The 11,346-nt window shown below is 39.4% G+C and overlaps 1 protein-coding gene across 2 annotated transcripts; it reads right to left on the reverse strand.

The window, feature by feature from the left end:
• LOC125298760 (protein phosphatase 1 regulatory subunit 14B-like) lies at positions 1-11,346 on the reverse strand. 2 transcript variants are annotated; one of them, XM_048249606.1, is made up of 4 exons: positions 10,824-11,341; positions 1,938-2,018; positions 1,555-1,587; positions 1-1,304 (listed from the first exon to the last, which is right to left on the reverse strand). In XM_048249606.1, the coding sequence occupies exons 1-4, from the start codon at positions 11,007-11,009 to the stop codon at positions 1,236-1,238; spliced, it is 369 nt and encodes a 122-aa protein (XP_048105563.1). In that variant the 5' UTR covers positions 11,010-11,341; the 3' UTR covers positions 1-1,235. The 2 variants fall into 2 exon arrangements, with proteins under 2 accessions (XP_048105563.1, XP_048105562.1); XM_048249605.1 differs by lacking the exons at positions 1-1,304; positions 1,555-1,587; positions 1,938-2,018 and adding an exon at positions 2,031-2,319 and having other exon boundaries at positions 10,824-11,346.

Here is an 11,346-nt window from a genome sequence, read left to right on the forward strand (position 1 = left end):
TCACAGTTCACCTTTTACTTTAATACATTTGATGCTTGTGTCAGCAAAAAAAGACAAGATGTTTCTTTAAATAAAAAAAACTCAGAGGGAGAAAAGGTGTTCGAACTAGTGAGAATAGTTTTCACATATACAAATAGGCCATGGGACAACACATATTACTTGAACCAGTCAGTAATCACAATAATCACAATACATTCTTCAAAGAAAAAAAACACAACAGCACAATATTGCATTTATTGTTCCATTACTACTGTATACAGGATATTTTATTTACTGTTTTGTTAATGAGACACACTAAAGTCCACAAGAGAAGGAGTTTGCTTTCTTTTATGACTACAGTCATACCATTGACTTATTCTACGTTCTATAAATGTAGAGAAGTAGCCATTTGGCAAGACCTAGTAAAGCTGTCCTCAGAGAACACAGCACTTTGTAGAGTATGTTTTTCTGTAACCCTGAAAGATAAGTGCACCATGTCTTTAGGGTGTATGCCAACTAACACCAAACATGAGAGATTAAATAGTTCCACCAGTTTATATACACTTGTACTGGTGAGTTGTGATTATTTTAACAGTTGTTTGGTGTTGGTTTACAGAGGATTTGAACATGTATGGTACAGACTGGCCAAGTTTGGAATGGCCAAGTTGAGAACTAACCAGTGTATTTAAATGTAATTTACCAGTTTATTATTCATCTCACATATGTCTTCAAGACTTAAATATGTTTGCCACAATTTACAAGGACACCGAATAAGAGCAAAATAAGAATTTCATTATTTCAAATAGGCTATTGTTATTTTAGTCAGTTAATCTAGTCTATTTTGCAGAAACCATTGGTTGGCCCACTTGCATGAACTTGTTGACATAGTTGTTGAAGACTAAGAAAACATTGCTATTTGTTTCACACAACATCTGCACAGTTTCACTGTAATAGCTGCTTTGTGTGCTTTCCGTCAAGTCATCATCAAGATTCAGATTTGTGCCTGCAGTGTACAACGGTTGCAAGGTACAACATGCATACAACCGAGAAACTGAATGTAGAGTAACCCAGTCAGGAGGTGCTACACTTAACAGAACAGCCCCCTTGATGCGGATGGGCTGTTGCCTTCCAAAGTCTTGGCTACTGGTAATTAACAGAATCTACTTTTAGGATTCTGGGGTCTGGGTCTCCCCGGGTCCTATCAGAGCAGAAGATGTGAATTTTCTCTGCTTCATGGCTCTTCTCTCAGCTAAGATTCATTTCTTCATGGTGCCAGACATCTTACGAAGTCCCTTGATACGGTACAGTAAGCCATTGATGAAGTCCTGTGTAGGGGAGAGCACATGGTTAAAGGGGAACATTTTGTTTTGTTTATCGTAACAAAAGCACAGCTTCATCTCAAAGTGTCTTATTAAACCCCTTTATGATTCTTGCATCGTGAGCCAAAGGTGTTTGCCTGTTTGCTGTTTCATCCTGAACATCTATTGCAGTACATTCATGCCACCCATTCATCTTGCACAATCGGATTCATACTGGACTTTGGTTTTGGCCATTCTATTTTCCCCTTTGCCTTACCTCTTTTGGCTTGTCACATTCATGTAGGAGTGTCTATGGAGAGCAAGAAAGAGGAGGCTTACTTTAATCAATCTCTGTTAGATTCAAGTGGATCAACAGATGCATTTTGAAGTTAAAACATTTTCACAAACACACAGTATACATTACACTCTTATACTGTCCACACTGAGTGATTGAAATATCCCATAAGGCACATCAATGCTTTGTTGTGAAAAAATCAGTTGAGTAAGAATTCCCATATGTGTTGAAGTGCCTTATTTCAACTGATGTATATATATAATTAAAGTGATTAATGAAAGTGAAATAACATATATATATATATATATATGTGTGTGTGTGTGTGTGTGTGTGTGTGTTTATTTCACTTTAATTCAGGCTCTCACCCGTAGTTTTGACTTCTGTTCCTCATGTGACAAATCCAAGAGCTCATCAATGTCAATTTCCAATTCAGGGATATCATCCTCCTGGGAAGAAAGATTAAGTCAGTTGATCCAAGACAAAAGATTTGGCACAAAGTTGATTACTGGAAATCCATTTCATTACCATAAGCCACATGAAGTCAGTCTCACAAAAAAAACATGTGTGGATTGTGTGGGTTGAGTTTACTGTATTTCCTCTCAGAGAAAGGTGCTTTGTTTGAAACCCACGTACGAACGCCAACACACAGTTCAGGACACAGTGTCTTTTGTTCTGATGGCCTGCAGTGTAGACCCAAAAACTACCCAGAATGCACTGAGTGCACAGAGAGCCCGGTTCCATCACAGCCTATGGACACAGAAACAGGAATGGGTCTGTCTGTGGCCCATTTGCGTTCAGTGCATCTCTTATGAAGGCAATTCTCTAAAAAGTATGATATTGACATACGACTCAAAATTGCATCAGAGTGATGGGGTGAAATGCTTGCACATTACACATTACAGTTCTTTTTTATACAATGTGTTTGATAGTGTAATCAAAACAGCCAGTCAGAAAACGTAATTTGGGGTACAGCTTGCTTTTTGGTGAGTTCTCTGTACCAGCACATATTATACTACAATACAATGATAACAGAATACGAAGCAAAACGAAAGATAACAGAAATAATTTGAGGTATTATTTAGGATCCACTTCTAGCTCAGATATACCACCACAATTAGACATATTATATGTAAGCTCTGACAGTCTAGGCTAATTTTGATCAAAAGAAAGAACTGGATCAATGATTTGCGGTAAGCAGGACTTTAACTCAATCAGATAAATGGCCTCCTGCCTCAGCAAGTTGTGTAATGACATTTTGTGTCCTTCTGAGTTAATCAATTACACTATAAAGACACACTATGGACCACCGTTCCTATCAGCCAGTATGCAAGTGGTCATTTTTTTTTACTATCATCTATTATTCAACAAAGTGGAGATGTAATTGGAAGAGAGAGGGGGGAAATATCAATCTCTTCCTGAGAAAATGGACTCCTGTTGTGGCCTGCGGTGTAGGCTCTGGCCACTCCCCTGGGGGGGGTTAACGACCGGCTCACTTGCACGCCGGGATCTGATGATTATTTGATGTTCCCAGCAGCCTGCTAGATTTGGTCTATGGCCATTTGGTGTATGGCTGCTGTCACATGGACTGCGTTTACATGGACATCAGTATCCTGGTTTCAATCAAAGATTCAGGATTCAGGATATGGTACTTACATAAACAGGGAGGAAACTATTGTAACACAAAAACGGAATACTGATAGTAACCGGGTCACTCAAGTCCATAAAGGCAGTCATAGAGCAAAGCAAAGGGCATAAGAATGGGTCCGCACTTGGAGATTACAGAAAGACTAGAGACCTGGTTGCAAAGTCAAATGAGCATTTACTTAAGCTACATTCAGTTTGATTTGGGTTTAGGCTATGCTACATCACAAAACTAACAAGGCTAATGAACTGGCACACCCTTGCTATGTCTAAAGTGGTCAAAATGGCCACCATGTTTCAGCAGACTGAAACGGAAGGGGAGTGGGCCGTAGGCTGATACCCATCAGCTGATGGATGGGGGAACTGTGGGTGGAACACTCAGCTCCACCTGCTCTCCCCAAAGACCAAGACACACACACACACATCAGTAATTACAGGAGTCTGAGTCACCACTGACCTATTTTGAGCTCAATTAGCAGAGCAGCAGCAAAGCACAGAGCACAGGACTAATCAAATCCACAGGGCCATATCACTGCTCAGAGTCAGTCAGGGCTCCAGCACCTTAGAGGAACACCATGGAAGAATTGGCGTTTATTTCCCATGTTTATTTCCCATTGCACTGTTGCACTGTGGTCAAAACGCACTGGGTACCCAAAGATGTGTCGAAAATTGACTTAAAATTGACAGTCATGTTCTTGCACGGTACAGGTTGCATAGAGCAATACCAGGTGTTCCAGGCGGCAATATCTTTCTCCATATTTAAGTTAGTGTACTATCAAAACAAGTTTGAAGTCGTTACTTTAGAGAGTAAAAAATAGTGTTGTGAGCAGTGTTGTGTGTAACGCGTTACAAAGTAACAAGTTACAGTAACGTAACTACTTTTTTGAGTAAAAAGTAGTGTAACGCGCTACTACTGAAAATTTGGTAACATAACTTAGTTCCTTTTTCACATCGGCGCAAAGTTACTTTTCCCAGAGACAGATTTGACAGCGACGCTGCTTTCTCAGCTGCACGCTTGCGCAATAGGCACGAGCTCCACACGGCAGCCTATGTGACAGAGGCTGGTAGCATGAAGTGCAATCATAGCTCCACACGGTATGTGACAGAAGCTGGTGGCAATGAAGAGCAATCATAGCAAGCGAGACGCAGCCAACGCTAACTTCTGAGGGATGGAGGTATTCACATTACTTCGAACTCGTTGAAACTAAGGGGAGGAATGTGAGTGTTAGTTGTGGCCTACACTGTGCCCTTTTGTCCACTGCCGTTAACTCAACTGCCAGCCTATTGATACGATTTGCACTATAGCTTTGGTGTTGAAGCCTATAAGCCCAATGTTTTCTTGTCAAGTGCTCTGTTTGTGGTATTTTTTATAATAAAGAGCACAAAAGAAATACCTGTTATGTCCTCCATAGTAGAACTTTATGAAGGCCTACACATTTAGGAACAGATATTGGGTTCTGCCCAAAGTTGAGCAACATAAAAGTAACGTAAAAAGTTACTTTCCATAGAGGGTAACTGAGTAAAGTAACAGGTTACTTTTTTGAGAAGTAACGAGTAACGAGCAAACACTACTTTTTAAAAGTACCTTCCCCAACACTGATTGTGAGTAAAGAAAGAGAGAGAAAAAGAGAAAATAAAAGTGCAACACTGCTTGCTCCACGGTGCAACTAATTTATTAATAAACTGACGTTTCAGTCTGTCAAATCTTCATCAGACTTTTGTGTTGCTTTGAAAAACAACAACAGCAACAGCACTTGGTTAAATGTCTCTATATGTGTGGAGAGCTGAGGAGGGTGGAAGTGCAGTGTGGTGGAAGTGGGGTCCTCACTGTTTGGCTTCTGCTCACTGAGATAAAGCTCATTTTAATGTGTCGGTGTTTATCACGCTTCCTGCGCGGGTGAGTGCTCTGTCAGTGCCACTTCGGTGGAGCCATTTCCTATGTTTGGAGAAAAAAAAAGTACTTCCAGGAAAATACACAACCAGTAGTTTATAGTTTATCAGTGCTACCCAGAGTGTTGTCTATTCAACTGAAGAGGTTATAACTTCATAAGAGCAAAAGCAATTTAGAGATCATAAAACATTTATATCTCTGTGCATTGTTAAATTCACTTACATTTTGTTTACAACACTGCCGTTTTTAAATGCCTATTTAGACAGTAAACATTTTGATGCACCATTTATACTGCAAATGGCCTACTGTATAATGGGCATAGTCAGTGACCGGGGCCTTGTACTTGTGAACTTTCTTGGTCTATGATATGATTCTGTTATTAATCACATCTTGTTGATGGAGGACCACTCATCAAGCAAAGTTGCTTCTCTGTACTTTGATCATCACAAGTGATTAGGCCTTATTGTCACAATGACCCGATAGAGCTATCTATTCTGATTGTACGAATAGCTGTAATTATGATCTATTCATGCGAATTATGCCTCTCTGGAGTGCTGTGGAATACCAAGAAAGGGGAGAAATAGTGACACATGAGAGTGAGGTTTCTTTATGTGAAAATCTGAAAACAGAAAGAAAGAAATTGCAGTTTCACTGTATGTATGTCACAGCAACTTGATGCCTGTGCATTGACTGTTTTGAGATAAGAGTCATTAGAGGAATATACCTCAGCTTATTGGCACAGATTATTGCTGGAGTTATCTTTATCGAGAACAGTTAGTGCTCTGAGATATCTGGGAATAATAGGAATGCCTAACTGGAAAAAGAAACAACAGCTCTCTTACACAACCCCAATATATCTGAGATGAAGTGACCAGCCAGTACACGTATATAATAACTTATAATGATTATAGTTAATTTCTTTTTATGTACCCAGAGCTTGTGTTTTGAATGTAAACTTCAATTGCATGGTAGATGGATGAAAAACGATATTGAGATGTTTGTGGAAGCAGTGTGCCTGTGCTTGTTACTTGTGTCACTACACATCACAACAGATAGAAATGATGTTGACAGACGTCAACACTCAAAAGATGCATGTAAAAATTACGCAGACAGGTTTTTTTCTTAAATCTATTCTCAAAGCTTATACTTTTATTATTTTATTAACAAACTATTCTGTTGTCTTATGGTAAAAAAAAGTTGTGTGCTGTCTCATGGAGAGAAAAAGAAAGCAGATCACATGCTTAGGTCCTGACATGAACCCACACTCTGTCTTCAGTACAGTAGTCTGGCATTTTCATTCATTAGAAGACAAAGGAGCCCGTATGTCAGACAACTACACAAAAGAGCACTCTAGGCCACAATGGAAGAGAGAGAGAGATACAGAAAGAGAGAGAGAGAGAGAGAGAGAGAAATGTCTCCTGTTATTTGCAGTTAGATGCACTTTACTCTTGCACCCTCTAGCCATGTGTTCTCTTTGGAGCAGGCAGGCAGGCACGTAAGTTGCGTTCCCCAGATCAATGTGCCATCAGGTATCTATGAGATTTATGATGCCTGTTTTGGATGGAGTAAAAGCACGCTCATTAAAAGCAACTGACTCCATCTCGATTAAAAGCTAAACCTTTTTGAAGGCCTGATCAGACACTTTGATTCTCCCCAACTTTGGACAAGACATAAGGTCGCTAAAGACTTTAAAATTGCTACTATCTGACATGCCCTCACAGTTTCATAACCCCAGTCCAGCATGCTTAGAGTGCTTACATGGAATTCTTTAAATTAAGGATTTAAATTATAAAGACAAAAGTGTTGCTTTCTGAACACAAGTCCACAGACTATGGATATTGAACACTGAATATGGCTCTACAAGCACAAGCCATAACAGTCCTCCTAGTTAAAGCCAATGACTCTAAGACATGCTAGAGGCTCCCACTTGGAGGTAGTGAAAACCAAAAGCCTGTCCTTTCAGTAACACCTTTACAATGTGCATTATGTAGGTTTTGTTGTCGAAATTGGGAAAAATAAGTATATTTTAATATTTTTTCCCATAATGATAAAACATTGAAGGAACAATATTCTTCTCTAAGGTTCAGATATTTTATTAAACAGTTTGAATTTTACAGGGGAAAAAATGTTGAAGAGTGTAAGAGAGGACCTGATACAACCAACAATCAGTCTACATTGACTTTGCATAATTTCCTTTATCATAGAAATACTTTTGGGTTTGACAACAGAAGCTACATATTGAACCTTCAAAAGCTGCCAGGCACTGACTGGTATGGAATAGCCTACATCTACATGTCTGCTCCCATCACCTATCATTGGTCACTCTATGCTATGAGTTGGTAAGACAATACCAGCAATGATAGTCATTCTAGGTTATTAAATTGACTACCAAATTCATAAAGACATGCTACGCCAGTATAACTATGCAATTTGCAAGGCAAGGCAGAACTTTTTCTCTGACATTATAAACAGGAATATAAATAATGTTCGTGTGCTTTTCTCCACTGTTGAGAGGTTAACAAATCCCCCAACTGACATAACACCAGAACTTTTCTCAGTTGACAAATGTGAGGAGTTTGCATCCTTTTTCAGTAGGAAAATTGAAAAAAATAAGACTGAACATAACAACACACTTGCAAACAACTCGTTTTAGAAATGCCAGCTACTGAAAGAAGACCCTATCAACTGTGAAACACTAGGCTAATTAAAACGGTTCAAAATCTCAGTTCTGCTACCTCCCAACTGGATACCTTACCCAGTAGCTTTTTTAAATCTGTCTTGCATCTTATTACTGCAGATGTGCTTCAGATTATAAATACATCTTTACAAAGGGGCATTTTCCCCATAAGTCCCTTAAAAATGCAGTTGTAAAGCCCCTACTCAAAAAGAATAACTTGGATCCTTCGATATTAGGCAACTACAGACCAATATCTGATCTACCTTTTATTGGAAAGATCATTGAAAAAAAACTGTTTTTAACCAATTAACTACTTTTTTATCGTCACAAAACTATTTTGATGACTTTCAATCTGGCTTTCGTGAAAATCACAGCACCGAAACAGCCCTGGTCAAGGTGATAAATGACATTCGTCTAAATACAGATGCTGGCAAAGCATCTGTTCTAGTACTACTGGACCTGAGTGCAGCATTTGATACAGTTGACCACCGTATACTACTCCACAGACTGGAGCACTGGGTTGGATTTTCAGGTGACGTCATAAAGTGGTTACAATCTTACCTGCAAGACAGGAGCTACTTTGTTGCCATAGGGAATTACACCTCAACACCAGTATCCCTGACCTGTGGTGTTCCTCAGGGATCGATCCTAGGCCCTTTACTGTTTAATCTCTACATGCTCCCACTTGGCCAGATCATCAGGAAAAACTCAATGTGTTATCATAGCTATGCAGATGACACTCAAATTTACCTTGCACTATCTCCAAATGATTATGCACCCCTTGACTCTCTTTGTCAATGTCTTGTTCAAATAAATAGCTGGATGTCACAAAACTTCCTTCAGCTAAATTCAGATAAAACTGAAGTCATTATATTTGGCAAAGAGGAACAGAAACTCAAGATTACTACTCTGCTTGAGACAAAGGGACTTAAGGCAAAGGATGTTGTTAGAAACCTTAGTGCTATTATTGATGGCAATCTGAATTTTAATAGCCATGTGAAATCAATCAGTAAATCAGCTTTCTTTCACTTGAAGAATATTGCAAAATTAAAGAATCTCATGTCAGCAAAGGACTTAGAAAAACTTGTCCACGCCTTTATTACAAGCCGGCTTGGCTACTGCAACGCCCTCTTAACTGGACTTCCAAAAAAGACAATAAAGCAATTACAATTCATACAAAACGCAGCTGCTAGAATTCTAACAAAAACAAAAAGAAGTGAGCATATTACTCCAGTCTTAAGGTCCTTACACTGGCTTCCAGTCAGCTACAGAATTGATTTTAAAGTATTACTTCTTGTTTTTAAAGCATTTAATGGCATTGGCCCAAATTACATACACGACCTGTTCAAACAGTATATCCCAAATAAACAGGTCTCAAAACAAAAAACTTTTAATGGAGCCCACCACTAAAACCAAATGTGGTGAAGCAGCTTTTAGTGTGTATGCAGCTAAACTTTGGAACAGACAACCTGATGAAATTAAAGATGCTCCAACGGTTTCTGTTTTTAAAAACAGACTTAAGACAAAGCTTTTTAATGATGCATATTACTAAATTTTAAATTAAATTTTTATTTTATTTATTTATTTACTTTTTTTATTGTTTGTTTTATCTTGAATTTGACTATGTATTTCTTATCTTTTGGATTTTATCTTCTTTTTATCCTTTTGACTATTTATCTTCTACCCAGCATTTGATCTTCTATTTATATTTTATTCTTCATCCTGCTTTAACTTTTTATCTCGTTTTTCTGATAAACTGTTCCTTAGCATCTGTAAAAGCACATTGAAATGCTCTTATTGTATGAAATGCGCTATATAAATAAATCTGCCTTGCCTTGCCTTGCCTAGGTTTTGTGTTACTGCATGTCACTGCTCAAGCCAATGTCTGTATTGCATACAATACATGACATGTATTGCATGTATCGAACCTGCGATAATACTCTGACCCAAAATTCAAAAGCACTACACTGAATGATCGCCTCAGGGGAAGTTATGAAATCTGTAATAAAAGTGAAACTGCACATCTATTATTTACATTCAAATATGGTCGTATGAATAATAAAAAGTGGCATCACTTGTTTTCAGAAAACTGGAGAGAGAAAAATGGCACAGGGCCAACATGAGTAAATCTAGACACATTATATCCTTCTTTATCCCACTCTCTCTCTCTCTCTCTCTCAGATCTCTGTATGCCCAGGAAAATAAGGTAGGTTAATTCAAAAAGCCGCAGAGAAATTGAGCTACACACTCACACTCTCTCTTTCTCTCTCTCTCTCACACACACACACCATGTTGTTGGCCACGGTTTATAGTTAAATAGGTCACCTTACTCAGAGAGGCTAAAGCATGCCGCCCTGAATCTATGGCTATCTGATAGGAAGAGTTAGAGAACCTAGCATGTGCATTAGGTAAACACACTGCTGATCTTCTGTACTCATGATCAGACCCTTACGATACGGTACTCTGTCAATCTTACGTTTCTCTGATCCAATCAAATGTTTTTTTGAAGTGCAGGCTTCATTTCCAGTACACAATGTATAGACCACCAGCGTGATGATGATTAATTAGTCCATCCCATGCCTTCCCATCCTTACTGTCCTCAACTGTTGGGTGCATTTTGGCTTGGAATTGCACTTGATTGAAAACTGATTATTGTGAATTTATTGTTACACTTAAACAATTCTCATAAGGAAACATGTCCCATGCCACATCCCACAAAAACTTTACTTTTACTCTTATGTTTTCTGGTTCATCACTTTTTTGTTTCCTGTTCTATTTTTGTCTCTCTCTCAGGGAAAACTAGAATCAGTTCAAAACTTTACAAACAAAACTTTACAAACATACTGTAACTGTCAACCTAAAGTGCTCTCTCTCTCTCTTCTCAATTCAAATTTAGTTAAATGTCTCTCAATTCAATTAAAGGCTTTATTGGCATGGCCAGTCAAATAGAAGCAGTGTTGCCAAACCACATACATAACAAAAATACAGAAAACATAAAGATATGAAGATAATATCAAATATCTTTCTCTCTCTCTCTCTCACCTCACAGTCGAACAGCAGGTGTAGCTGGCCCTCAATCCACTCCTCAATGTCGAGGCGCCGCTGCAGGTCCTTGCGGTCGTACTTGACCGTCAGCTTGCCCAGACGCCGCCCGGGGGGCTCCTCGCCTTCCTCCTTCCGTGGGGTCTGGAACACCACCCTGGGGTGGGCCCCCGTCTCCGAGGCCATGATGGAAACCCAGCGCACAAGAACCACCTGCTTAAACAGCCCACCCACCCACAGCAGCCCTGAGCAAATGGACACAGGGGAGGGGGGGGGGAGAGAGGGAGAGAAAGAGAGAGAGAGACAGAGGGAGAGAGAGAGGTCGGGTGAGAGGGATGAGCAGAGAAACAGCTGGTAGAGAGGGAACTCCGGTGAATCAGCTGGTTCAGAAAACTGCTTTCTCTCTCTCTTGTTTTCCCTGAGAGTGTCCCTGCACTCAGCTCCTCCTCCCCTGTCTGTCTCTCTCTCTCTCTCTCTCTCCTCCCTTTCCCTTCGCCTCTTCCTAAAGCCCTTTACTCTACAC

This window comes from Alosa alosa, chromosome 8, assembly GCF_017589495.1.
Source record: "Alosa alosa isolate M-15738 ecotype Scorff River chromosome 8, AALO_Geno_1.1, whole genome shotgun sequence".
Lineage (NCBI taxonomy): Eukaryota > Metazoa > Chordata > Actinopteri > Clupeiformes > Clupeidae > Alosa > Alosa alosa.

Bases quoted from the DNA above. Each gene is read 5' to 3' on its own strand.
- LOC125298760 (XM_048249605.1), bottom strand. From the start codon at position 11,009: ATGGCCTCGGAGACGGGGGCCCACCCCAGGGTGGTGTTCCAGACCCCA. The intron at 2,320-10,823 runs GTGAGAGAGAGA...CTGTGTCCATAG, and splicing joins ACCTGCTGTTCGACTGTGAG to GCTGTGATGGAACCGGGCTC.